The 27932-nt window shown below is 49.2% G+C and overlaps 6 protein-coding genes across 6 annotated transcripts; 4 read left to right on the forward strand and 2 right to left on the reverse strand.

Moving 5' to 3' along the window:
• Positions 1–1250: 1250 nt before the first annotated feature.
• Positions 1251–3965, forward strand: LTR84_002809 (uncharacterized protein; the record flags this gene model as incomplete). Its single annotated transcript, XM_064846409.1, has 1 exon — positions 1251–3965. One exon carries the CDS (start codon positions 1251–1253, stop codon positions 3963–3965), a length of 2715 nt encoding a protein of 904 aa, XP_064706019.1.
• A 1301-nt stretch (positions 3966–5266) lies between these two features.
• LTR84_002810 (uncharacterized protein) lies at positions 5267–7085 on the forward strand (the record flags this gene model as incomplete). The annotated part of the gene is made up of 3 exons (XM_064846410.1): positions 5267–5279; positions 5369–6162; positions 6213–7085. The coding sequence occupies 3 exons, from the start codon at positions 5267–5269 to the stop codon at positions 7083–7085; spliced, it is 1680 nt and encodes a 559-aa protein (XP_064706020.1).
• Positions 7086–8209: 1124 nt separating this feature from the next.
• Positions 8210–9977, forward strand: LTR84_002811 (uncharacterized protein; the record flags this gene model as incomplete). Its single annotated transcript, XM_064846411.1, has 2 exons — positions 8210–8772; positions 8828–9977. 2 exons carry the CDS (start codon positions 8210–8212, stop codon positions 9975–9977), a joined length of 1713 nt encoding a protein of 570 aa, XP_064706021.1.
• A 394-nt stretch (positions 9978–10371) lies between these two features.
• LTR84_002812 (uncharacterized protein) lies at positions 10372–11280 on the reverse strand (the record flags this gene model as incomplete). Its single annotated transcript, XM_064846412.1, has 1 exon — positions 10372–11280. One exon carries the CDS (start codon positions 11278–11280, stop codon positions 10372–10374), a length of 909 nt encoding a protein of 302 aa, XP_064706022.1.
• Positions 11281–11649: 369 nt separating this feature from the next.
• LTR84_002813 (uncharacterized protein) lies at positions 11650–16782 on the forward strand (the record flags this gene model as incomplete). The annotated part of the gene is made up of 1 exon (XM_064846413.1): positions 11650–16782. The coding sequence occupies one exon, from the start codon at positions 11650–11652 to the stop codon at positions 16780–16782; it is 5133 nt and encodes a 1710-aa protein (XP_064706023.1).
• Positions 16783–21523: 4741 nt separating this feature from the next.
• Positions 21524–22848, reverse strand: LTR84_002814 (uncharacterized protein; the record flags this gene model as incomplete). The annotated part of the gene is made up of 2 exons (XM_064846414.1): positions 21524–22361; positions 22409–22848. 2 exons carry the CDS (start codon positions 22846–22848, stop codon positions 21524–21526), a joined length of 1278 nt encoding a protein of 425 aa, XP_064706024.1.
• Positions 22849–27932: the final 5084 nt, after the last annotated feature.

The following is a 27932-nucleotide window of genomic DNA, read 5'->3' on the forward strand; positions in this document are numbered from 1 at the left end:
TCGTTCTCTGGGTACGCCTAAGGTTGCTTTTGTAACCCCTGGCTCGCCCCAGCCTACAGACGGTGCTGGATCAGGGATGGTCGTTCCACACAACGGGCTCCATTCTCAAATCCACTTCCACCTGGACACCGATCCAGTTGCGGTTTCTCCCTTTGCACCTCTCTTTAGCTCCAACTGATAAGGCTGGAAAACAGCCAGTGAGCGACCGAGCTTTTCCTGAGCTAGGTACCAAAGGTGACAGAAAACACTTGCAAATTTAAGTGTGCTTACGGAGTATATCGTTTTTCGCTATCCTTCTCCTTTGGACCATGTTGCGATAGAGTCTACCGACAAAGCATGCAGCCATCAAACCCAAACATCCCTTTTCTTGTTCTCACGTCTAGGAGGATCCCGTAACACCCGATCTTGGGCAGGCAATCGCCCGCCCAGCATACGTTTACTCCTGGTTTAGAGCTTTTCGAAATCAATTTCGACCCTTGCCGGGAATGATTGCTTCCTCCTGCTGCATGTATCATTCCAACTTCACAATCTAACCCGTCTCTCGACTTGTCTCCATTCTTCCCTCCTATGTTGCTGAACTCCAGTTGTACTATGAGCAGCGCGGAGCTGCCTCAACTGATGGAAGGGACAAGTAGCGATTATGTCGGATGACTCTTGTCTCAGTCAGAAGAAGTTCTCCAATGGTAACAGGGCAGCCAAAAACTATCAAGTAGGAAGGCTCGTAGCTGCTTGTCACTTCCCCCTGTTGGTCAAGATAAGATAGGTCCACCAGGTCTTACTGCTTCAACCGCTTTCATAGCGTTTGCCCTTTGCCCTCACCCCCACCCCCCGACTAGCGCCATCACCATCGTTCTCCGGCTACTCACCCGTTGCTCGGAAAGACAGCTGCACTTCTTTCTCGACATGACCCTGGAGTCCTCCTGTCATCTTTGAAGCCATAAGATGCAAGCTTCCCTGTGAGTTTTGTCTCCTTTTTGATCATAGTCGGTCTGAACCCTGGTTGCGAATTAGGCCTTTCTTGGTTTCGCTTGGTGTATTCCCTGGGAGGACACTACTCACGAGCCTTCGTATCCTTCCCCAGTTCATCTAAATATGACGACTGCTCATTTCCCACGTGGCGATGTCTACTGTGCAGACTTTCTTCCTTGATGAATTTTGTCCTGAACATGACCCGATCCTGCAGTTGGTTCATCTTCCAGCTGTTCTCATTATTTATCAACATTCCGATGCTAGAGAAGTGATCATTTACTATGGCCCCTACCTCACCCCCTTGGTGGAGCGATGATCGGGTATATGAGACTGTGACTTCAGCTTATGTCCATTCGCATCTTCGTCCCAATGAACAGGAACTATTACAGCGACCTCTTTATTTCGGAGGCGATTTGACCGACGATACCTATCTTGATTGGATTCTTACCCGGGCGAAGCGTTTCTTCCTCATCCTGGTAGCGACAGGTGTCCCAGATCAGATATTTGGCATTGTCGACGATTCGTATGACGATGAAGACCTTCCTGTGATTGAGCAGGCAATACCCGATTTACGATTGTCATTTCAGCCTGATCGATCTCTCGACAAACGGTTCTACAAGAATCAGTTCCGCTTCCTTACCCGTGTTGTTGGTGAGGGCGAGCACATACGATATGCTGACGAGGAAACTATTCCTGTTATCCCCCTTAGCTTGAAGACTGTGGTCCTTCCTAGAGGAAATGATGGGACCGACAGAGTTCGGCTCCCCTCAGAACCGGCGAAAACAGTTCTACGCCGTCGAATCGTCTTGGACTCGCAATGGACGGAAGAGGATATTCTCATGGAGATAGCTACGAGTCGGAGACTGTGCCACGAGCACATCAGCTCTGTTTTCGGTTCCTATCTACATCAAGGCGCGTTTAATGTTCTGTCCCTTCCAGCGGCGGAATGGAGTCTCAAAACTTTTCTTACCGACACCCCCAAAGCATTTAATGCCTTATCGAAAGTCGAACGTCGCCACCATCTCATCAATTGGCCACATTGTCTCGCCAATGCCTTGACATGGCTTCACAAAAATGGCGAATTCCATGGAGCTATTCGACCGTCCAATATCCAGATCGATAGCAATTTCCGGATATGTCTCGGTCTCCTTGATGGTGACGGCCTACTTCGTGATAGTGTGAGGTCGGATGACATTGAAGCATATCAATACGCCCCACCAGAAAGATGGAAGAGAGCGGTAACTGTCCAGAATACAGGGTCTGCCACAGTATCCCTGCCGTCTGGTGGGCGATCGGGCCGAAAGATGACTGGCAAGTCCGAGAAGTGGAATTCCTCTGATGGCGATAATAGTGTCAGAGCAAGGACGGATTCTATTGCGGCAGCTTACACTTTTCAACCGACTTCGAGAGGAAACTATGCAAGACTGAGATTGAGCGCGGCGATGGGTCCTGATGCACCGCCTCAACCTACTGTTCGTGGACGCAATATGAGATCTCCGACCGATAACAAGTCGGTGTCAACCCAAGCTACGACACGTCCAAAGCCCGCTTCCGTGATATCATCGACTGGTTCTAGCGGAAGGAACATCGCCTCTTCGTTTCGAAGCAACCCTATGTTTATCTCTGCCCCTGAAGGTCGAAGTGCGGTTGTACAAACATGGCAATCGGTTGAGCAAGACATGTTTACTTCCGACATCTTTTCTCTGGGCGCGGTAATTCTAGATATTCTCACTATTCTGTGCAAACGAAGCTATAGCTCATTTGCAAGACACCGATCAGCCAAAAACCGGAACGCTGGCCGAGGAGGTGGCTTGGCAGATGCAAGCTTCCATGCAAACCTTGGACAAGTCTTTCTGTGGGCACAATCGCTTCAGAACGAGGCAGAGAAGAAAGCCAAAAAAGACGAAAGCCAAGTGTACCATGCTGTTGGACCAGTCGTACAGCTAACACTCCAATGCCTCGAACGAGACCCTGCTACTCGATTGACCAGTGAGAAGCTGGAACAAAAGCTGGAAGATTACATCTGTCGCTTCTCCAGCATCGCCAGTCTCCATTGTGCTGCTGAAAAGGTCAAGGAACCTAAAGAAAATACCAGAAGCGATTCTGCCGCACCTGATGCTGTGTCTGCTGAGCGTTCAGTGAAAGAAACGTCATCGCATGATCGACTTCGACAACCTTCACCAAATCCACGAACCCTGGCCCGGGAATGGAGACAAGAACAACAACGAACAATCTTACCCGATGCGCAAATACTTCAATCGCCCATAAGTGACGTTCCATCAAGTCGTGGCATGTCGGTCAGCACCACCCCGGCAACAACTTCAGCTAGCTCGCTAGCGTCGTTCAATTTCGATGGTCTATCAGATACAGTCGTTGGAGAAAGTCCTAGGTCGAGAGACCATTCTCGCAAGGCTGGACGTCGGAGGGACAATCGTGGCCCTCGTCACGTCGATGTGCCATGGTCCGAGGAACAGGAGCGTAACAATAGGAGAGAGCAGATGCAGTATTGGAACACATGGCACCAGAACGATAGCGAAGTCGATCCCCGCCTGTCCTTTGGAGAATCCATCGACGCTGGTGCCTTCACATTCGTCAACTACAGCACCAGCGCTTCATCAGAAGAAGGAGCGAAATACTTTCCTCGACCACCTTCAATCCCGGCCGAACCTCCCACGAAAGCACCGAATAGAGCGCTGCCTCCAGTACCCCCGATCCCGAACCACGTAAGGCCCAGCCGATCAAATCAACGACTCATACCTATCCTTGCATCTCGCGAGGAATTGGCATTATTGAGTCATTTCTCGAACGCTGCCGCCGCTGGACATCCACTGCGTGTTGACAGTCTCCCAAAGGAGCTCAACGACGATGAAGACGACTATCAAGATATATTACAACATACCAGGCGGCCTCATACTGCCAAGACCTCTTCGAGGAGTAAATCGAGACAAGACTACGAGCATCACTACAGGGGCCGCCAGAAATTTGCTGAAGCATAAGGCTCCAGCTTTGAGAAGTTGCCCCAGCGGGATTTCTACGATGTGTCATGCCTACAATTGTTGATGGTGTACTAAGTATTGTATCAGAGCATCTCTTCTTTGCTGAGATACCAGGTTTTCACGACTCATGAATACTGTTACCATGTCAAGATCGGTTCATTTTCGGACTTCGTGTATATGTGTGTAGACCTTTGTAGAATTAGATTCAGGCAAATGTACCCTATCGAGACCCATCTGCGAAGATTTTTGCATTCGCATCCCCTGAATGCCGAGAAGCGTCCCCAGCTTACATGCAATGTCGGTGGTTCAAAACATTACCATTTGATTGGAGGAGATACAAGAAGATAACGCAAAGGCACCAAGGCCTCGGTAAAGCGAGATTGGAGTTTCTTCTGTCGCAATCTCTGGACGGTGCCGAACGTGTCGATAAGGAAATAGACTGATGTAACCCGTGCACGCCACCAGACTCCAATGTCGCTATCTCCATGCATGCGTGCCGAGTACGACTATGGAGCTGGGAGTAGTAGTGCAGGGTCTCTGACGATTGAACACGCTTAGCGATACTTTACTTTCGGGAACAAACAAGAGTACGAGGTAAAGCGGGAGTTTGCGCTGGAAGCGACAGCCCGTGGCGGGTGGAGACCACGTTGCTTTGGGGGGCGTGGTCCCCGGTTTCTTGGCGTATCTAACGACCTAACTCCTCACTAACGACTCCCTCGCATCAACGTCAACGACAGCTCACGCGACTTTATCTTCAACGAGCAATCTATCTCTAAACAGCCAACTACACCCCACGCTCAATTCAGGTCCCCTGGAGCCCATCACTCTCCTTGCTGCTACATCCACCCTCACCCGTCTTTCATAGCGCACTCTAAGTTCTTTCGAGCGGAGAAAGGGCAGCGCCGATTCACAAGTTCCACCTGATGGTGTCGGCAAGTGCCACCTCTGGCGTGATTGGTCGCTATGGACAGTGCACCTCTGTTTGATTCAATATCAAGCCTATAGGCTAAAGTGATGGCAACTTCGAAAAGGAGAGTCCGAGAAGTGAAGCCGAAAACCAAGACTTTTACAGGGTGAGCAACAAACCCCAACAGCAAGACTGGTGGCCACCTTAACTTACCGCGTTATCGGCTGTTACTAGATGTTGGACCTGCCGAGGTCGCAAAGTCAAGTGCGATGCAACTCGTCCGGCATGTTTACGGTGTAAAAAGTCTGCTTTACATTGTGAGGGCTATAGCTTGAAGCTGTACTGGATTACCGATGAAGATACCGTTGCGCCTTCCGCCATCAAGCGGCAGGCAATGACGCTAGAAGGTGTGACTCCTACCCAGTGATTCTGTCTAAATGAGTGTAGAATGCAGGTTCTTCACCGGGATCGCGGCTTATATCTTTCAATGTTTTAGGTTCTCGATCGTGGCCATTTCAACTTGATGAGGTCGATCGCCAGATTGCACTGATAGATGATTACCATGCTATCAATATTGAAGGACAATCATGCTCAACAGGCCCCTTCTCGGTCTTTCGCGGACACGCGCACGATCCATATGGCTCACACAGTCCAACGACAAGTGCTAGTACGACGTCGATATCTAATGAGGACACTGCTGAACATATCCATCAATGTTCCGAAAGTGACAGTGCCACCATCTATGATTATATCGATATTGGACGTCGAGGATCACTCTCATCACCCTCGAATTCGTGGCAAAATGAAGACTCACTCGTCACATATGGCTCCCCCATGTCAACGATATCATCTTCCTCGATCTTCGAGGACCCTATTGTCGATCGACTAATGAAAAACTACGTAATCAATGTGGCAAATGTGTTACCTCCACTTCCACACCCTGAGAGCCCATACGCATCAGTATATGTACCGAACGCCATGATTGGTGCAGCAAGTCTCATCCTTGGTGTCGGGGACATAGGCACCAATCTCCCCTCGAGCAATGTCGCGGTTTTCTACGCACTGTTGGCGACTTCCGCCTTCCAACTGCGAGGCTCCGGAGTACGCAGTGACTCGGGATTCGACCTTATAGGTAGAAGTTTTCGTGCCAAAGCATTTGCATCCTTACAGAAGGCTCTTGGGGAACTCCCTGTGCAGAATGGGAATTATCCTTCGACCGAATTTCACCAATCCTCAGTACCGCACTTTGAGACACTGCTTTCCGCGATGCTGGCATTCTCGTCTATGGATGTAAGTGCGCTCCTTGAATCAACGATTTCTGTTGACAATTATTCCCACAGATCATGGAAGGCTCTATGAGTGAGTACTGGATTCATCTTGATGGTCTTGAACTCCTCGCTCGGCAACTTCGAAATGATGGCAAAACATCAACTATCACTGATCGCCTGATCGCCAATTCATCCTTTCTCTCGACAGTTGCCAGTACCACTTCGATAGACTTGCCTTCAATCCCATGGCAATATGACACCAGTGACTCGAGCGACGTGGAAGAGGAGCGCTTCAACGTCCACCATGGATTGGAAGTCACCTATGGGATTACATATTCTCTAGCTCGCCTCATGCGGCGAATAGTCGCTCGATCTCAAAACATCTCCTTCTACGTCTCTAAAGACATGCCACTGCCCACATCGCTCATTGCCGCCTGCACGAAGTTGTCTGACGATATCTCAGACTGGTCTATCGACTCGGAGCCATTGTCAGAGCTCTTTGTGTTGGACTCAGAGCGAGACTGTCATATTAGTCTTCAGCTGGCCCGATCTCACCTCCTTGCATTTGCTAATTGTCTGCGGGTATACTACCACACGCGGATATTACCTTGTAGCTCCTCAGAAATGTCCCATTATGTTGAACTGGTCGCCCATCATCTCATGACCATTGAGAGCATCAAGTCGGAGGCGAATTACGACTCCAACGTTGCAGCCACAATTACTTGGCCAGGCTTTATTGCTTCTTGCGAAGCCAAACAAGGCTCAGAACGAGATGTCTGGCGTCGATGGTGGAATGGGATGCTGCGACACCGGATAGGCAACATTCCACATCTTTGGAATATCGTTCAAAAAGCCTGGTCACTTCGGGACGATGAAGGGTCGACGGAAGTTCCAGGCTGGGTTCCAGCCTTGAGAGCAACAGGAAAGCGAGTCCTGGCGATCTAAGCGGACTTTACAGTTGGCACTAATAGTCTCTGTGGTGCGAGGCGGGTGTTGCACATCGAACCGTTCATTATGTCGAGCAAGATTGAGAGACAACTCTATGGCCCGGGCCGGGTTCTGTTTCCAGGGGGAAATGAAGGTCTGCAATCAGTCACCGTATACGAGAAATTTCCATTATCGTGGAGTGACGGGGTTTCAGTTGGGGTAAGAGGTGGGCCTTCAGTCCTATATTTGTGCAAGTCCAGCCAACGCACCTAACCACGGCTCAAAGGAAGTACGGATATCTTCCATCGGATATGCACGGCAGACATCAAGTTGTTCTAGAAGCAAGCTAGAACTGTGAGAGAATGGGCGAAGACCGTCTCGCTGACAACTTCTCATGGCGGGCCCAGCCTTATCGACAGTTCAATTGCCGCTATGCATCTTTGGGTGCCTTTCTCCATCAAATTTTCAACAACCGACCGGCTTGAAGCAATCACATTCGCTGTGTCGCTGACTGCTTCCCGGCTTTCGTGCGAAGGCGGGATCGACAGCCGGTCGGAAGTCGAGCTTTGCTTGAACCAGACAAGCCGCCAAGGCTTGGCGAGTACGGGAAGCAACCCTATTCCGCCGTCTCGAGCCATCAAACCCTTGTGTTTTGATATTTCTCCACCAGTTATCATGCTTCTGAGATTTTTCTGAGGTCATGGTCACAGTATTTTTGAGCTATAGCCAGTATGAATGCAAGGAAGCCTGGAGCGATTATCTCTGACATCCTTTATCGTGTTACAGGGGTAAACTTTGACAATCAAGATCATCTAATTATCATATTACTTACTATTGGATCTTTGTTAATTTTGCCTCGAGCTCATAACACCCTGGCAATTGACAGCGAGTCCCATATCAGCTGTTCCCTGCACTTTCCCGTGGAGATATCCGAAATGCTCACGCGACGAAAGATGGTTCTCTGCTTGCTTCTAGCGGCGTTCATATGAGAGGTGGTGGGTGCTGACATCCTTCGTGGAAATCTTATATATACTACCAGTGGGATTTCCTCAAACGACCCTCAACCCTCCTCTCTCTCCCCTCCCTCCTCCCCACCACCCATCCATCCTTCTGGGACATCAAACCCCTCCAAAGTACAAAAAATGGATCCCGAAAGCGACGTCAAGACCGGACAGGTCAAAGACGGCCCCGGTTCCGTGTCTAACGAGCTCCCCCTGAAGCCCGACGACGACCAAGGCGACCTGTACGAGCGACGGCTCTCGGAAGCGGAATGGGCGAAGTTCGGACAGACGAAGCGCGGCCTCGAGCCTCGCCACGTGCAGCTCATGCAGATCGGCGGTTCCATCGGAACAGGTCTCTTCGTCGGTATCGGCGGCAGCCTGAGCAAGGCTGGTCCATTGTCGCTGCTCCTGGGTTATCTCTTCTGGGGCCTGCTGTTCATCTGGCCCTGCAATCTGTGTGTTGCTGAGATTGCCGCTTGGTTGCCGGTCAGAGGCACCGTGTTTGAACTCGCTGGGAGATATGTCGATCCTGCGCTCGGCTTTGCGATGGGTTGGACTTATTTCTTTGCCGGTGCGATGCTGGTGTGTACTGAGTATTCGGCTGTCGCGACCGTCATGCAGTATTGGAATACGGACGTCAATCCGGCCGTGTGGATTACGATGACTTTAGTGGTTTGCTTCCTTCTCAATGTTGTGGCTGTCAAGTAAGTGTCCTCAAGGCGATCGAACAGGTCGAATCGTGGCTAATATTGATCTCAGATGGTATGGAGAATCAGAATTCGTCATGGCCTCGACTAAAGTTCTCCTTCTTATCGGCTTGATTCTTCTGACGTTCATCACCATGGTGGGAGGCAACCCCAAACACGATGCTTATGGTTTCCGTTATTGGAAGAACGGCCTTGCTACACATCCATACTATGCGAGTGGCAGTACCGGCCGCTTCCTAGGCTGGTGGAGTGTTGTCAGATACGCTGGTTTCACGATTGCGGGCCCGGATCTCATCGCCCTCGCATCTGGTGAGATCCAAAATCCTCGACGAACGATCCCCCGCGTTGCAAAACTCGTCTTCTACCGACTTGTCGGCTTCTACGTTGTGGGTGTCTTTGCTGTGGGCATCATTTGCTCGTCGCGAGATACTCGACTTATTGGGGCTATCAAAGGAGGCGATGTTGGTGCCGCTGCATCCCCATGGGTCATCGGTATCCAGAATCTCGGTATCACCGGACTGCCAGGCCTGATCAACTTCTTGATTCTCCTCTCTGGATGGTCTTGCGGTAATGCCTACCTTTACTCGTCTAGTCGAACACTCTACTCTCTTGCTCGCGACGGTCAGGCGCCAAAGTTTTTCATGAAGTGCACGAAATCCGGTATCCCTATCTACTGTGTGATTGCAGTCAGCTTGATCTCTTGCGTTACATATCTTGTGGCATCCGACAGTGCGGTCAAGGTGTTCTTCTGGTTCGTGTCACTCACAACCATCGCACTCATCATGACCTACACAGGTATGCTCTGGGTATTTATCGGCTGGTACAATGCCTGCAAGGCTCAGGGACTCGACCGAGACACTCTACCGTACAAGGCACCATTTGCCCCTTACTCTGCATATTTCGCTATCTTCATTGCCTGCTTGGCGATGCTGTTCATCGGGTTTGACGTGTTTGTGCCATGGGATACTCAAGGATTCGTGACATCCTATTTCGGGCTCGCATTTGGCATCTTCATGTTCGTTTTCTGGAAGATCTTCAAGCGCACCAAGTTTGTCAATGCGAAGACTGCCGATCTGTATAGTGGCAAGGCTGAGATCGATCGCGAGTGCAGGCATTGGGAGGAAGGTGGTCTGGAGGAGAATGAGAAGAAGAGACTTGCGGAGATGAGTGTTCTCAGGAGGAATTGGGAAAAGTTATGGTAAAGAATCATGTCGGTCCATTCAGTGTGGTATTGGAGGTCAACTGTAGTGAGAAAAGCTTCGTTGGCAATGAAAGCGCTATCTTACTCGATATCCAAAGAGAAGATAGCAAGTACCTATCTTGAACAGCCAGCAAGACGCATTTTGTGATCAGCGCTCCCCATTCTTAAAACGTCATCGTATCGGCAGTAAAGTTACCTCCATAAAAGGCCTTGTCGGCTTTGAAGTTACCTCCAGCATAATTGTTATGAATCACTGGAGCGTTTGGCGAGGAGGAGGACGCTGGTACAATAGCAGATGCAGATGCTGACGATTGCTCTTCTCTTGGGGTCCTCCCTCGTTCCCATTCTTTGAGAATAGCTTTGAAGCAGGAGGCTGCCGTTGCAGCTGCATATTTTTAGAACTTCTTGTTCTTGTGACTGTCAGCGTAGTCACAGACGCACTTGACAATGATCGTGGGGAAGTTGTCCCACACACCAGCCCCTTGCATTTCGAACGCAATGGCTCCATCTGCTGCGGTCACTGCGTTCCGGTGTTTGCTGGATTTAATGACTTGATCGGCGGATGAGAATGCACCGAAGTGTATCAAAAGATGTTCATCCTCCCGATCACTACCACGCACCAGTATCTTTACCGTGTCACATTTCACGTCTTTGCAGGACGCCCCTCGCGCCAGATCGCAAGTCTCGTCGGGACTGCAAACGTGGCATTCTCCTTCGACTTGATGCTTGTGTTCATAATCAGGGTCAAACATAATATCATGCTCTCGACCAGGGTTCTGCCAGACGTCTCTGATTTGTAGCATTTTCACAAAGGAAGCGACAGCGTCAGCTCTGAGTTTCTTTCCGGTTTCCCATGTTTGGAGCTCTGCCAAAAACACTCGGATCTCTTTGTTTGGCCGGCCCAAGTTATCACCGATGGTGTCCTTTCGGCTGATTCCATCTTTCCATTGTCTCCCGAAGTCTGATTGCACAAGCTCCGTCGAGACTATAACATCACCGAGAAGGAGTTCTTCATTCCTTTTGTTGCGGGGTGCTTCAGCACAGATACCCACTAGGAAGCACAGCTTGATGTCGGGAAAGCTTGTGCGGAAGTACGCGGATCCACTGGCGGCGTGTTTCTTCCCCATCCTCGGCAGTAAACTCAATACCACGTTTAATGCGCTGATCTTCCCCAGCGTGTAATTCTTTGGGTCATTTTGTCCCTTCCTGTGGATGTCACCATCGTATACTTCATCGAGAATGGCTTTCACTGCATCATAACCCTCGCACAATGCACAGATTATGGCAATCTCGAATAGTGACATTAGTCGGGGTCAAGGGAAGTCAGTCATGACCAAGTTCGCGATGGCTTCCACGATCAAAATAATGATGCGTCTGGGACATCTGCAAGGCAGAATAGGTCTTGCCATCACCAGCCTCATTGCAACATCCGACCCAATGACTGAAGGCGCCGAGACTCGACCTTTCTGCTGCCTTGAACTGCCTTCTCAACTTAGCCCTGAAAAGGACTGCAGACAATGCACCGTCCATCATCTCTTCACCGAGCTCTGCACTCATCGCAGTCTTTTCAAATCTTATCGCAGTCACCCTTATGACCCAACGGCTGTCCATCTACCGCATGTCCTAGCCCGCGCCTCTCAACTATTCAAAGATCCCTTTTATCTCGAACGATCATGTCGATTGTTTTCGACGGCGACTTCACCCTTTCCAATCAGCTAGACTCTGCTCAAGTCTATGCGAATACTGTGAACTTTGGATCTAGTCAAGAAACTGCAGAGTATAAAAGAACAAGGCTCTTGGAGAGTCTAAAGTTCAAAAACATCGACACCCGCTGGACGTATATCAGAAAAGAACATGTGCATACTTGCGCGTGGATTCTAGAGGAGCCCGAATTTCGAGACTGGCTCGCACACAGCAACGCACAAGAGAATAATGGCTTTTTGTGGATCACAGGCCGTCCAGGCTGTGGAAAGTCAACGCTCATGAAGTATGCGTTCTCTGCGACTCGGAAAAAGATGGAAGCAACCACATTCGCTTCCTTCTTCTTCAATGTCAGAGGCCACGACCTAGAGAAATCTACGCCTGGGATGTACCGATCACTTCTCTGCCAACTTCTCGGACGGCAAACTGATCAGTTCATTTCCAATGTCTTGGATGACGTTATGATGGACGAATACCAGTCAGAAACTTTCGTGTGGACCAATGAGTCGCTTGAATCCTTGTTCAGAGCAGTTATCATGCAGCTGAAACGGCCGGTGACTTGCTTCATCGATGCCTTGGACGAATGCGACGAAGAACAAATTCGTCAGATGGTGTCTTCCTTCTCCCAACTAGGGCAGCTCGCGTGGCAGCACCAGATCCAATTCCAGGTGTGCTTTTCAAGTCGCCACTATCCCAGTATCTCCATCAGAAGAGCACGAGAACTGATTCTGGACGGACGTGCTGGCCACGATCATGACATCACTGATTATATCGAGGGCGTACTTGATATTGGTACTGGGCCACTAGCTGATGAAGTCAGAGCTGAAGTACAAGAAAAATCAGGTGGCATCTTCATGTGGGTTGTTCTGGTTGTTGACTTGCTGAATGTCGAGTACAATCATGGACAAATGAAGGCTCTTCGCCAAAGACTTAAGGATATCCCTGAGCAGCTCTCTACTCTCTTCCAGCAGATACTCACACGACACTGTAGCAACCGAGAGCAGGTACTCCTCTGCCTGCAATGGCTACTCTTTGCGAAAGAGCCTCTTCGGCCGAGACAGCTTTATTGTGCTGTGGTGGTAGAGACTGATCAAGACATCATTGCGGCAGGACAACAGTCCACCGATCTTGTTGTCATGAAGAAATTTGTTCTGTCTTCGTCCAAAGGCCTTGCCGAAATCGTACAATCTGGATCCTCCTCCATTGTTCAATTCATCCATGAATCTGTGCGAGATTTTCTTCTCAAGGAGAATGGACTGCAAGATCTTTGGAGTGAAGTGACAGTCGAGTATGCTGCCCAGAGCCAAGATCGATTAAAGAAGTGCTGTGTATCGTACCTCGAAGCGTTCAAAACAAATGTTCTTGGTTGTGATTTTATTCTTCACCCACAGGCAGTGCCTTTCTTGTCAGAAGCTCGGAAGTTTGAACCTGAAGCATATCCTTTCCTACGATACGCTACGGATAATGTGCTGTACCATGCTGATAGGGCGGCTTCCAACCAGATCTCTCAGTCAGATTTCCTTGAACAATTTGATCGAGTGACGTGGATAGTTCTGCACAACACATTTCAGCCCAGAACAAGTCGTCGATACCATTGGGACGCCAGATTGCTGTACATTTTGGCACAGATAAATGCAGCAAAACTTATCGGCCATCACCCTATGAAGGCGTCCTACACCAAGCTTGGAAGGGAGCGTTTCGGCACGCCACTCTTTGTAGCACTTGCTGCTGGCAATACAGAGGTCATCCAGTACTTCCTAGAACTTCATGTTGAAGTGCTCCCTCTCAAGCACCCTGCGCGGATTCACCTGAGCAAATGCATTGTGACTGGCGAAAATCGATCAAAATCTCGCTGGAATGTTTTATACAAACAGAAGAACGACATTCTTGCTCAAGTTCTGGAGTTCTGTGACGATATGGCAAGCATGATCTTCCTACAAAGCGCAAGCATTGAGGCGCTCCATCGACTAAAGGATTATCGTAGCGGTTATGAACGCCTTTCACTATTGGCACGGGCTGCTTCTGCAGGGTGCTACGAGACTGCCAAGTTTCTTCTCGAAGAAGTTCGAATAGATCCAAACATGACAGCTTACAACGGCACGTCTGCTCTTCACTCCGCAGCCCAGTCAGGGTATGAGAAACTCGTGCGGCTTCTCCTTGAGCATGACATGACCGATGTTAATTTGAAAGACAAATCGGGATGGACTCCTCTCATGTCAGCCTTAAAATCTATTCCAGCAAAAAATAGCGAAACGGCAGTCAAAGTTCTCCGCGAATTTCAGGCATTTGAAGCGCAACGGCGGGATCAATCGGTAAATACTTCTGACGCTGGTGGTTTTGCACATGTTTCAGAGAACAGCACAGAGGCTGCTCCAGAGTGTAGGAGAGTCGACGTTAATGCAAAGAATTCTGCTGGTCGGAGTGCATTATCTGCCGCTATCTGTCGCGCCCAAGCGCCAATAGTAGTGAAGACATTACTAGAGAGTTATAATATCGAGATCAACTCGCAAGATGACGAGGGTACGACACCCTTGTCTCATGCTGCTGCATCTGGTCAAACAGACATTGTAAAGATACTACTCGATACCGGCAAGGCTGATATCGACTCACGAGATCAGGCTGGCAGAACTCCTTTGTCTTATGCTGCTGAAAATGGCCGAACAGATGTGGTGAAGATCCTGCTCAATACCGGCAAAGCTGAGATCAACTCACCAGATAAGGCTGGCAGAACTCCTTTGTCCTATGCTGCCGAAAATAGCCGAACAGATGTGGTGAAGATACTTCTCAATACAGGTGAGGTCGATGTCGACTCGAGAGATGATCGCGGTCGAAGCGCTTTGTCTTATGCTGCTGAGAGCTCCGGAGAAGCAACGCTTCAAGTCCCACCCGCGAGCTGGCGAGCTGACGTAGACTCAAGAGATTACATTGGTGGAAGCTCTTTGTCTTTCAGAGTCAGAGATAGGAGCGAGGAGAGAACAGGACCATTAGGAAAGAAGCGCAAGCTCGAAGTCGATTCAAAAGACATTATTGATGGAAGTACATGTTGCGCTGTTGAACAAATCGACCAGGAAGCAAAGATCGAAGCCCCACTCGAGACATCTTCATTATCAGCTGAGCCTTTTGCTCTTACTACAGCGGAGCGACACTTCCGGGTCATTCTAAAATATTGGCGTCCGATGATGGATTACATCACCCAGGAGTTTGAAGCTCCTTTGGCACTTGAAGATGTCGTTGTACTTGTTGCCGAAGATGACAAAGCTGCGTGGTGTACAACTTGCAAGACGTATGTCGAGTGGCGCTGGGGACCAGCTGGATCCAGGCTTCTGAACTATATCACCTCTCTTTTGGTAGATACGCTGAGCTTGGACAGCACCTCAAATGAGAGACTTGTGCAAACGCTGCCACCTATAAAAGCCACAGTGACGCTGTGTTCAGACGCGAAGAGATCAGCGCTCGCAGATTGGGCACCGTCCATAGCTGTTCAGGGAACGTGGCAAGAAATGCAAATGATTGCTGATATATTTGGCTGGCTATTTGATGCTCTTCTCCCCTCGGCCAACTCCCTCCCCAACTATTCCGGGGCGTTGGGAGATAAATCCGTGATCGTCGAGCTCGGCAGCGAAACTATCTACAGCCTCGTCAAGAGTGTCCTGGAACACGAGGCTGTGTCCGATTCATCCTGCTGGCTTGCACTCTTTCCCACGAATGCAATATCGCAAGGTCCGATTCCCGAGCGCCCACACAATATGATGGGCTTAGAGATCGAATATCCAGTTTTGGTCGCTATATCCGGCGTGGACTTCCCTGTTATGGAAGATGGAGGCATTTATCTTGATGGCTTTCGAAGTGCGTTGTATCCAATTCATAAAGACGACAAATCGCGGTCTTTGCAATGGCATTTAGAGACGTTGGACTATCTAAGAAACGACGATTGTGGAATTGAGAGAGAAGAGGAGGTTCGGTTGTCTTCGAAGACTCCTCCTCGTAAATGGTACAAGACACGAGTATTGATTGAACTCACATCACCTAAGAGACGCTTTGTGGGATGGTGCATTTCGGCCTTGATAACCTTTGGAACGTCAAGACAGGACCCACATCTTCTCGAGTGGTCCAATGCTAGGAACCATAGACGAAATGTTATTGAAACGACGACAAATCTCAACTTTAATCTATCATTCCATGGCATAGGTGCCACTGCGGGCAAGTCCATTAAGCGAGGCAGAAGCCAAATTAACGCGTTCGAGAAACATGAAGAAAATCTTCAGGCAGCACTCATTAATGCTACTAAAAGCCAAGTACTACTGTTTCGTCATTCTACTCTACAAGCCTGGCTCATTCCGAAAACATCGTTTTTACTGCAGCTAGTGCAGAGTTACATGGCACAGCTAATGGTGGACGACCCTACGTTGTCACTTCCTATACATTTCGCGACGGCAAGCTACGATGGAGGACAGTCCGCTTATCAGGCCTTGTGGGATCATCGAAATGAACCTATTCCTTTAGGTAGCAACAGTGTTCCTTGTTTCTTGTTTAACATTGTGCGAATGTTCCTTCTTGCGCTGGAGAAGCTCGCAAAGTCATCGGAAGGAGGAAGTGTTAATGGCTGGGAGATGAAGGATGTGATTGACCCACCTGAATTCTTTGACCTTAAGAGGCACGACTTTAGCTGGAGGCAATTACCTTGGTTTGGAGGCTGGAATCAGTTACTCCCAGAGATACGCTTGGCGTTCTTTTTTGAGGGATTGGGGGACCCTATTGTTGCTAATGATGATGATAGATGTGCAGAATGTACTCAGATCCCAAAAGCTAGGAACCTGCTTGGCATCACCATGCTCAGTTTGAAACATTTCACTCGGAGGTCTCGCAGTAAGTATTTAGAGGGGAGTGGCCAGCTGACTGAAAATTGCTATTGGGACTGTTCAAAACTCCCCTTTCGACAAGAACGTCGGGGTCAAGAGCACCGTTGCAACGCCATTCAAAGGATCATCAAGACTCACAGGTGCAACGCTCCCCAGCCCGAAGACCTCTCGGTAGGTCAGCAGGGTGCCGTCATCTTTGAGCCATGCGCATTATCTTATGAAGAAATTCGTCCAAGACTGCTGTGAGGGATGTATCTGTTTGGAAGCAACCCGGCTTAGGGAATTGACCTCTTGGTTTGTTGGGCTTTCAACTGATGGAAGATCATACCCGAGGTGATTTGCGATCCTTACTCTCCCACCAGCTCCTACTTTTTGGGTCCTAGTTTTGCCAGCCGAACATAGGGATCGTGTCTTGGAAAGCCGAGTGTTTTCGGATGGCACGAGAGCTGGATAGACTGAGTTCCAAGGAGCGCTGTTGGACGCCCATGAAAGGCGAGTCGGAGAACAGAACCTGGAATGTTGATTATTGATGAGTCAAAACCCGCAAATTGGTGTGGGCTATCAGCAATCAGAGTTCGTATATCACGATACAACACGAATTTCCCTAACACTAATACCCAGCCGGGAGTCACGAGGATGACTAAATGCGGCAATGATACGGGTATACGACGAGATTAAATTGCATAGAAATCCGCTCCTGCAATGTACAGTGGTTCTCGTGTCAATAAATAAAATGTTTCCTGCCGCACGCAATCGTTGCAATTCAGGAACTTACATACCGATCCACATGTTTGACACTGAACTGGGCGTCCTTCGATACTACAGGACCATGCTATGAAGAGCACCGAGCAACACATCGATGCATTTTGCGACAAGGATTTACGCATGTTACGAGGGGGCTTCCACCAGATGATCCACGAGTCTCCCCAAATAGGTGGAATGGAATCGGTGGTCTTGAATTTGAAGATCTGGCTAGTCAACCTCAGTGCTTGTCAAGAAGGTCTCAACCGACTTTACAACAACAGGATGACATGGAGATCTTTTTCTTGAGCCTCCGCCCTTTCGCCTCTCGGCAATCCTCGCAGACGATACAAAATCAGGCAGCCCACCATCTTAACCTAGATATTCACCATCCCCTTCGGTGCACACTGAAACCTTCTGGTCGCTGTTTCCATACACCGCATCTCACTTACGACTGGTCACATCAAAATCAGCATCACAATCTTCTAAGTCTTGCCATGCCAAATCATGCAAAGTATCAGAGGACTCACTCGCAGCATTGGATATGGTTCGCGAAAATGCAGCAGTAGGGTGTCCCTCCGCGCTTGAAGAGCCAGTCCAGAGTAGCCTTGTATGGGCTGATCTCGGCGGCTGGGTCGGGTAGTGCAACCGCTTGAACCTGCACTTGCATGGCCGCAAGGAGGACGGTGAGGGCTGGGAGAACGGAGAGCTGCATTGTTGATGACTAGATAGATGGAGTGGCTGTTGGAGGTGGTCAGATGCTCTTTGTGTTGAGGTGAATGAGTGATTATGGCTTGAAGACTCAAAGGTGTCACAGAGAGGAGAGAGAATAGCTAGGCTTTATATCAGCTTCATACTCATCCTTTTTCCCTCGGTCTTATCCACTGATAATACTGATTACAGTCTCAAGTTCTGAGGTGATCATTTACTGGTTGTGACACGGAACTCAGCACTCGAAGACAACTCGTTGACCAGGTCGCAGGGATCGCTTGAGATTCTGCGAGTCAGACTGACCCTGTCAGTGTCTAGACTGTTGGTCAAGCCTTTCTCTAACAACAATAATGCCCGGTGTGCTTATCGTCCAGAGCAACAAGCATGATACTAGACTGTCAAGAATGATATGGGGTGCACTGCTTGCCCACGATATCATCAGAGTTCGAACTTGAAGCTGCTGAGCTCCTTGAGCTGTTTAGCCGGAGGATTATTGCTCTCTCTTCAGAACGTTAGATCAGAACGGCCAGGTGCAATTCGTCAGGAGAGAAGGCGATTGTCATTTTCGACGTGCCAATTATCAAGACGTATACTGTGGGACATCCAGTCATTATTCGAAACCATGCCGTTCGTACCACAGGCATGCCTTCGGCCCCAGGGATTGATACCCCGCAAGGCTGTATCCGGTCTGGATATTTGATTACAGTCGGCAAAGAGTCAGACAGACAAGCATTAGCTATGGGGGAGGCATTGCTTGGTTGAGCTTATGATGATCAGGGCAATGGAGACTGAAATGGCGCACTGCTATTTAACTCCAAACAAGTCCTTGATTTCTTTGGAATGGCTTCCATGCGATCTGAGTGGTCGTTTTCCAGGTATGCGAACGACTGCCGTCAGTATTCTCCACATCACTATATAGTATCTCATTCAGCGGGATTTTCATCACCCACATCAGTGGATGTAGAATTCCGAGGACTCTCTGTGTACATGAATTCCTCCACCATACATCTCTTACCCATCAGGGTATTTCGTGCCGTCGGTTGATTTTCAGATCGACAGCTCACCATCCAAGGATGTCTGTCTATGATGGCCCATTCGCCATTCAAGATGAGTGACGACTTCGCCATGTCTCTGGCAAGTTGTGGCAAGAAGTCACCGAGTATATAAGCAGCCTCTCGTCCCGGAGGATCAGTCTCGAAGAGCAAGTGAATCCCAAAGCGCGCCGCCGGGAAAAAGAGCATGGAATCGTGAAACGAGGCTGAATTGCCATCCACAACTCTTCCTGCCCACTGCACAACGAGTCCACCTTGATATCAATTGGTACCCCATGTTCAGAGCACCAATTCCAGCCATGTCTGGTGTCGGAGCCTGTTGGGCAGATCGATATCGACATAAAGATAAGCAGAAGGGCGAAGGCTCTGAGAAGCAACCCAACAATTCATCGCCATGATGATGAGCTGCGATGCCAACTTGTTCGAAAGCGCAAGGCTGTCAAGCTGCAGGTTGAAAAGGGGCTCCAATCTTCCTGAATGCTATGCTGATGCACGAAGTCCTGTCCATGTCTCCAGTTGGACCTCACCCACTCGACGGGCATATCGTCCCCCCTTGAGGAGCCAACATAGGACCATTGCATGGACTGCCGTGAATGAGTCTTTCCGATCAATCCAACATACCTGTGCCTAGACCATTGAGCCTCCTCGATGAAAGCCGACCGATCCTTAGGACAACTTGATGATATAGTCTTCCTAGCAAGCCTCCATCGAGCTTGTTGCTGGTATCTCGTATTCCTGTGCCTTGTACCTGGCATGTCTAACACATGCCAATCGTTGTCCCCGGGCATCCCAAAGCGGGAGCCCGATTCGAGCCAACCACCACATGTGAAGTCTACACCAGGATCCCATAACTTGTACTTCCCATACCATCACATTTCCATTCACATCCCTACACTGCCTCAAACGCAATCCACACATACCTAACCTACCTATGAAACAACTCAATCCGCATTCCCACTCCACCCGCATCAGCCACGACAAGCAGCCCAGCCCAGCCGCGATCAAATGTCATTGGAATCCAAAAGCCCCAGCGAAATCTAGGCCCTGACTTGACAAGTCAGTCTATCTGTCAATCTGCCACATAATGCCCGTCCAAAAATCGAAAATCGACGCCCGCCAAGCAGCATCCATCGAGCACCGGGGGAGGAGGGCGGTCAGAAATGGCGGTGAACAGAAAAGCCTGCGGACGAGGGGCCGAAGCGCGAAGGCGAAGCCGTACCGCAACTAGCATTGGATGAAGAAGTCGATCGCTATTTGGTGATCGAGGGCGGTGAGAGTGCTACTTTGTACGTAGATTCGATCGATGGATCACGAGCATCTGAGTGCTAGGTATCTAGTTAGGTAGTACGTGATATCTGGGCGCGCTATGCTACTAGTCACTACTGTCAGGCAGGGAAGGGAATGCCCGCACTGCACCGCACTGCACTGTGCCGCTACACTACGCTGTAGATCGGGGCATGGAGTCAAGGTTAGGTTGTGGGCCCGTGGGTTCCTTCCCACCTTCACTGGACTCGAAGGGTACGGATACAGATACGAAGCCAGACCAGGTAAATTAAAGAGTTGCAGAGACGGGGTCTGTCGCAACTGGCACGTACCTAGGTAGATTCACGAGTACCTACGAGAAAAAACACATGTTGGGGTGCCAAAGTGACTGACATGCAGCATGGCTGGTTAGAAAGGCTGGGCGGGGAAGGGAAAGAGTATCGAATACTAGGACTCGATACGAGAAATCATTGGTGAAATTCCATCAAACTACAGAAGAGATGTTCGGATCAGGAATTACCTTTCGTGGTCTCTGGTGCGGAGTGCGGGATGTCCCAGGCCGTTGAACGAAGTACGAGAACGAGGGAGTGAGTGTGGAGGAGATGGAGAGATACTACTGAAAGGGGGAAGCTCAGGTGTCACGATTACGGAGCATCGAGGAAGTGCATGTGTTGTTTCCGTGTTGACTTTCCAGTGTGCGGGCTGTTATCGTTATCGTGGTAAACAATGAGATGTGAGAACACAACAAGAATGGAAATCGGATGGCTCAAATGTTTGGTGTTTGAATATTTCTTGTCTTCTGCTTTTTATTGATTTCTCGTTTCGCTTTCTTCTCTGCCATCTCTTGCAGAGGAAACGCTGCATTTTGAGCAATCACTAACCATCAACCATGGTCAAGTGATTTTCTAGTACTACATACACATGAACTCTTGGTCATCATGCTTTACCCTCGACAGCCACTTGTATTGTGACAATATATCCCCGACGCAGGAATATGCATCTATAGCTCAAAACAGATCAAATCTTGATGACAATGTCGCTAAAATGATAAATGGTCAACAACTCGCAGACCCAAGCATGCCGTGTTTTCGCCAGTTTGAATCAAAAGCAAAAAAACTCAAGTTGCCTGCATAACACTTGATAAAGTAAAGAAGTGGAGAGGTAGGTGGGAGTGATGATGTGAGATTCAATAGAGAACGACTCCGAAGATGTGGTGTCGATCAAAAACCAGTGAACAAATCCTCAAGCTCTTCAATGTCCATCTGCTCGGGGCTTTTGAGTGTCCAAGCAGACTCGAACATGTCAATGTCATCAAGGTTTAATGTGAGATTCATCTTGGTCATGGTTGAGTGATGGTCTTGTCGAGCAGGAATCATCGGACTGCTGATGAGGAGTTTCTGTTCTGGGGCCTGTAGCCCGGAATGTGAGGTACCGAAAAGTTCCATTCCTAGCTCGCGATCTCTCTTTTGTCGCATTTCAGGGGTTTCCTCGGAGACCTCGACTATTGAGACTTGTTTGTCGCTTTCGACCGATTCTTGAATGGTTGGGTTACGAAGACTCATGCCACGAGCACGCACAGCAGTAGCAGTCTCGGTAAAGCCACGTTCGTCAGCCTCTAGTGGAGGACTAGGAGCACGATTTGGCCGGCGTCGGACTTCGGGAGTACCATCCGGGTTAAGACTGCTCCTAGCACTAAAGTGGTCGCCTGGTGTGGTAGGCTGCATGGAATCGTCCTGGTCTAGTTCCGGGGAGTATAGTTCTACCTCTGGACTAGGGGACATTCGAGAGCGATCTCTTTGGTCCAATTCCAAATCATCGATCTGGCTGTGATCGGAAACGCTGGGGGTGAGGTTCTTGGCGGGGATAAGAGGGGGTGGTAGAATGTCATCAGACGATTCTGGTAGGGGCATTCGTGGTTGAGTAGTTAAGAAGAAGAAGACCTTTCTCGGGTGAACCGGTATCAACTCCTTGGCCAAGGGACATGGTGACAAAGCAGTCCATGGTCGTTTCAGGTATAGACTCAGACGGGATGAGAGGAGGGCGGCTGGATTAGCAGAACTATCACAGGTCAGCAAGAGTCGCGCATCAAGGAAGGAGTGACTTACTGAGCAATACTGTTATTGGTCGAGGCCAGGATAGTCGCTAGATCTCTGATGAGGTGTGGGCGATTGCCCGTCTTTTCGAGCTGCTCAATGACCCCAATGACAATGTCGTCGTTGATTCCATCGATGTCAACTTTGCGAAACTGAGGTCTCGATCCAGGTGAGGGAGGAGGAGTTTGTTCGGCTGCATGTCTTTGATTGGCAAACGTTGTTGCAGCGATCTCATCGAGTGCTGGAGAACCAACCTTGGAACGAGGAGATGAGACTGGCGACAGGGGCTCATCGTTGGTATGGGAGCGTTTTAATTTTTTGGAAGGAGGTGACTGTAGCGACTCCGAGTCCTGCGTTGACTTTAGAGATGGGCGGTGAATGCGTGAGGAGCTAGGCACGTGGATACCGAGAGATGGTAGGGAGAGAGATTTGCGACGAGTGTTGTAAGGCATGGCGAATCAATGTCATGGAGGTGTAGATGGCGAGATGGATAAGGGTCGCCGGATGGTGAAGTGTGTATAACCTTGGGATGAGATGAGGACTGGTACAAGATGACTTGGGATACTGGTGGCAGAAGTATTGAATGGTCGGTTAATGAAAATGATATGGGACGGGATGAGATGGTGATGTGATGATGGTGCTGGTGCAGGTCCAGTGCAGGCTGCGGTCAGGAGCCAGCAGAAAAGTCCAGGAGGCAAGACGGGGGAGGAATGAACGGTTTGGATGCAGTGTAGTGTGTGACAAAGGCGGCGAGAGCGTGATTGGTTGGGGATGCCAGTTGGAATGCAGCAACGCAATGCAAGGTGCCGATGCGTGGAGCAATAGAAGCTGCAGCAGGGGTGCAGGGATGGCGGTGCCTTGGCCTCCTTGCGTCTGGAAGATGTCGCGGTTACTGCTGAATGGTGAGGTTGGCCAAACAGCGGTAAGCAGACAGATTTGACAAGTGGATGGAGGATGAAGGATCGGATCTGCCTGTTGATTGTTGTTGTTGTTGAGTTGAGTTAAAAGTACAGGCAGAAACCGAAAATCATAAAAAGTTACAAAGGGTCCGAAAGAGAGAGACGGGCGCCTGGTTACTTTTGCGAGCTGCGGGTGGGAGTGGAATTGTTTGCTGTTGTGATATAAACGAGGGGGGTACGGAATAGAAGTACCAGGTGCAGTATCATCACAGAAGCCAGTGTGGCTGGTTGATGTTGTACAAGACCAAAAGGAAGAGATGAAGATGGAAATGGAAATGGGAGTGATTGAAAGTCAAGCACAGCAATGCAAGCTTGCAGCTCAAGTTTGCGTTTGAGAGTGAGAGAGAGCAGTTTCTGATGCAGTGGAGAGTACGGAGTGTCAGTGGCAGTGGCGGTTGTGAAAAAACGTACAAAATAGCTCCAAGTGGATATCGAGTACGTATCGAGCATGGGGCACTGCAATGGCAGCCGGAGATCCAGAGACGCAGAGTTTAAGCATCCCTGTCCATACGACGTCTCTAAGGGTCTTGGGCTGGCTGGCTCGAGATCCGACCACGAAACCAAACCACCCATTGGTAGCCATTCCAGCTAAAGACGGAGTCATCAACGTTAGCATGGCCCCTCAGGCACCAAGCTCTAGGCAGCATGTGGTATAACTCAACGCCTATTCCATCCAAATTCCAGCCTAACCCGCCTATTGTCACGGCGCGCGGATGCACTTCCCAGAGTTTCGCCTGTTTCTTGACATGGGCTGATGCACTCTCTCATCTTCAAGTTTTTACATTATTATTCTGATCTCAATTGCGCTCACGTTGGGTCGCTCATCTCCTATTTGGCTTTTTTGACAGGAGTTTCGACCTCATCAAGAATGCATGGGTCATCAACTCGTCCATCAATGCCGCAGTGTCTGGTCGCTTATGGTGGTGTGATGAACTGATGGTTGAAAAGTTTTGCAACAAGGTCGGTCCCTCGTAAGACTCGGATGATACTTGAATATCGAGACACACCGGCCGACTCTATCATCTATGGTCAGAAACGCGGGTGAGGCCTGATACTACTTCAGGTCATGATACTAAAACCCTCGCGTCAATGTTAGAATGTAGCTACTGCAGGATGACACAGAGTCAAGAAGGCGGTAGCCAATCCAGACCCCTCACTAATCATGGAAATAGATAAAGCAAGGGGTCTGATTCCCGTGTCAGCACGAGCGAGAAAAGGACGATTGGATGGTTGAATATTGCGGCAAGCTTGGAAGCCAGGAAAGTGATTCCTGTGTAATGTCTAACAAATCTTGATTTTTGGACTGCTCGCTGCTCACTGCAGTGAGTGATCCGGAAAAGGCATGACTTGGGTAGGTTTACTGGCGTTGACTGGTGGCTGCACCTTCCAGGGGGGTGGCTCCAGAATGACACGAGCTTGGGTCCTTACCGATCCAATCGTTCTTCCTCCTCCCCACTTTCCTCGAATAATTGAAAAAAATAATTAATTTTCTCTCCCACACAAAAATCCAACCAAGCAACCAACCTGACCTGTGCGATGCGAGTAATCCACATGGCAATCCATTTGACCTGTCATAACAATGATGATGACGAGGGATTGTGTACGTACTGTACAGTCTCAGACTTAGGTATGTCAGAGATCGGTAGGGCAATATCCTACCCCCCGAATACGCATCTGGGGTTGCTCTAGGCGACGCTTGGAAGATAGACAGGACGAGCAACTCAAGAGAAAGGAACACAGCCTAGGCCTCACTATTCACGAGGACTAGCACTGTTAAAACTACCCAGCAAGGATCTTCCCCATTGACAGCTTTGCCATCGTACGAGTACTTCAGCTGTGCCAACAGGTAGCATCTGTCAAATGTCGCAACATCGCCTCTTCCAGCTTCAACTTCGCCAGGATATGACCGAGAAGTTTGTTTTGGGTGGCAGTTCTCAAGTGATGCAGATCCGTGGCTTCCGTCACGAGTGTCAAAACTCAAACAAACTCAAAGAGTCAGTCAGACACACAGAAATGGAGGGGTCGATCACGTGATCACATTCTGAAACGGACTCGACATGCCAAGAAACCCCCTCCTTGTTGCAGCTGCAGTGCCTGTTTTCTTGCGGAGCAAGTAAAGGGCATGTGCAGTGTTACGAGAAATGGTTCAACAGAAGCCTCGGCCTTCGATCGATATCATTTCAACCGAATACGCATGTGTGCATGCACTCCATCCGCATTCATAGATGTCATTGATCGAGAGCTATCTACCAGAACTCGATCTCAACCTCAACACTACAAAGATACTTTCTAGCCCTTGTAGCTCAATCACCCCGACTCGAGGGTAAGGAGGCTCTTATCGAAACTACCTCCCTCTTATGGCAGTGTCTACTTCGTACCCCTTCAGCCGCATCGCACATCACCTCCATTAGAGAACTTAATTCAGCTCAAACTTTGGCAATATTCTATACTCTTGCACAGACCCTGGTCAGTCCATGAATTGCCGCTGGTACAAATTACGTTATTTTACTATTGGGGAAGTCGAGCTACTTCCCATGCTACGGTCTCAAGGACAATGCGTTTTTCATTTGTCTTAGAAGTTCAATAGCGCCAACCCAACACCTACTTGATTCGTCAAAACTAAACATCCCGTTTGGATCACCATGGCCTCTTTCAGACTGTGTCCCCCGGCTCGGTGCTCGAGACCAACAGGGTTCTCACAGTTGATACAAACTCTCCAAGCTCAACTGGTTTCCCCACATATCAAGGTTGGGGGTTAAGCATTGTCCTTCAGTTCGACGAAGATCAAAACTCTACCACACAGACACTTGCTTGATTTGATAGCCAGCACCTGTTCAGAATGATCTTGGAGGTCGGCATGTCGATAAGCGCAATACATCATCAAAGAGCGAATCCCTTTCTGTCCAATCTGCTGGTTCAGCTAAACGATGATGCGCCAACATCACCACTTACTAGTATTGTTCAGCCATCTTACATGTCAGTCGAAAGTCGGCAATTGATCTTGACATCACGAACAGGGCCCCTTATCTCCAATCAACAATACTCCAACAAAACACCCTGATCAGCATCCTTCCATTCTCGCTTAACAAATTCAAAATCTCTGCTAATCATCAGATACTCGACATATCTCCGACCTTGGTTGCTGCCTTTTCGCCACTATTTATGCAAGCATGATGCCAAAATTATGTATCTATGCCTTCCTCCGCACCATCCAAGGATATTGCTTTACCCCATACTGCAGATTTCCTGCTGCTAATGTTTTTTCTGCCGTGAATCTAAGTTAGATGCCGTGCCGCGGAAGTAACATCCAGATCTAAGTTTCGAGGTCTACGACCGACCAACCCCTCCCATGTCTTTGGGCATTTACAAGGTAGTCGACACAAACAACTACATCATGGTCTCGGAATATGTCCCTGGCCCCTGGTAGATTCACGTAAACCAGCCCACTAAAGTCGCTAACGGCAATAACGTAGCCTGCATTACAGGGTATTGGCATCTCAAATGATTTCCCGTACCGCCCCATGGGTGCCGCAGATGCCACGATTCTCACCACCCGCGGGATCATGATGCATATCCTCGAGAGAGCGTCCTACACGCCGGGAATCATCAGCGGACGGTCCTTTTGCTTATCAATTACCAAGTGAATATGGTCCTAGTAGGGGCATACCATCGCCACGCTCTTAGACTTGGTTACCACTCCGCGCTCAACGCATCCTGTGTTGCCTCGTATCGCATCGCATCATTCGTCCGCCGCCCCCAAGAACTCAAAACGTGTGGGCAACCCATAAGATCCTACCTCACTAGCAATTGGCAAGCCTGCGACTTTTTTCTTTTTCTTTTTTCTAGTAAGCCATTCGGACTTCAGGCTCAACCGGATTTTATTCAAAACTATGGAGGTCGGAACCCTCGGGCTCTGGAGCGATGACATGTCATGCTTGCCCCTATCCCCTGCCTAAGGATGGCCCATCGGCCGGATCTAATTTCCCCTGACCTTTTCAGCCTCGTGCGGGCGAACCACATCTATTCAGGAGCACAACTCAAACTGTCATATCCCATAATACGTATATCCAAGAAGTCTCCCTTCAACATATTATTGCACAGGATACGGCGAATGTATATGGGAGAATAGGATGTCTATTTAGGGACGAAACAGCCTCTTGTGGCTTTATATAGCCTGATATTTATACAATATGTTCATACAACATATTCACACCTTGTACCACCAGTCCATGACTCCAGTATTGAGGATGACAGGAGAGATGTGATTCTCTGACCTTCTCCCTGAAATCGAGTATAGTACATAGACGGATAATGAGCCCCAGATTCTATGCCAAGGGGACCATCAGAAACCCAGCTTCAAGGTCGCAAGCCCGGGGTCTGATGAGATAGAGCTCGTCCCGTCGACTGCCTTCCCGTGAGGAGCAGTCCTTTTGAGGGTACATTTCTTCCGTGCGCTACAATGCCTCATTTCTATAAGCATCTTGACTTCCAAAAGAGGCCAAAAGAAGAAAATCCTATTGCATCCAACGTCTGAACGACTCGTTGCAGCAGTAGACTCTCCAAAAAGCACAACAACA

This window comes from Exophiala bonariae (assembly GCF_035927105.1).
Source record: "Exophiala bonariae strain CCFEE 5792 chromosome Unknown scaffold_14, whole genome shotgun sequence".
Taxonomy (NCBI): domain Eukaryota; kingdom Fungi; phylum Ascomycota; class Eurotiomycetes; order Chaetothyriales; family Herpotrichiellaceae; genus Exophiala; species Exophiala bonariae.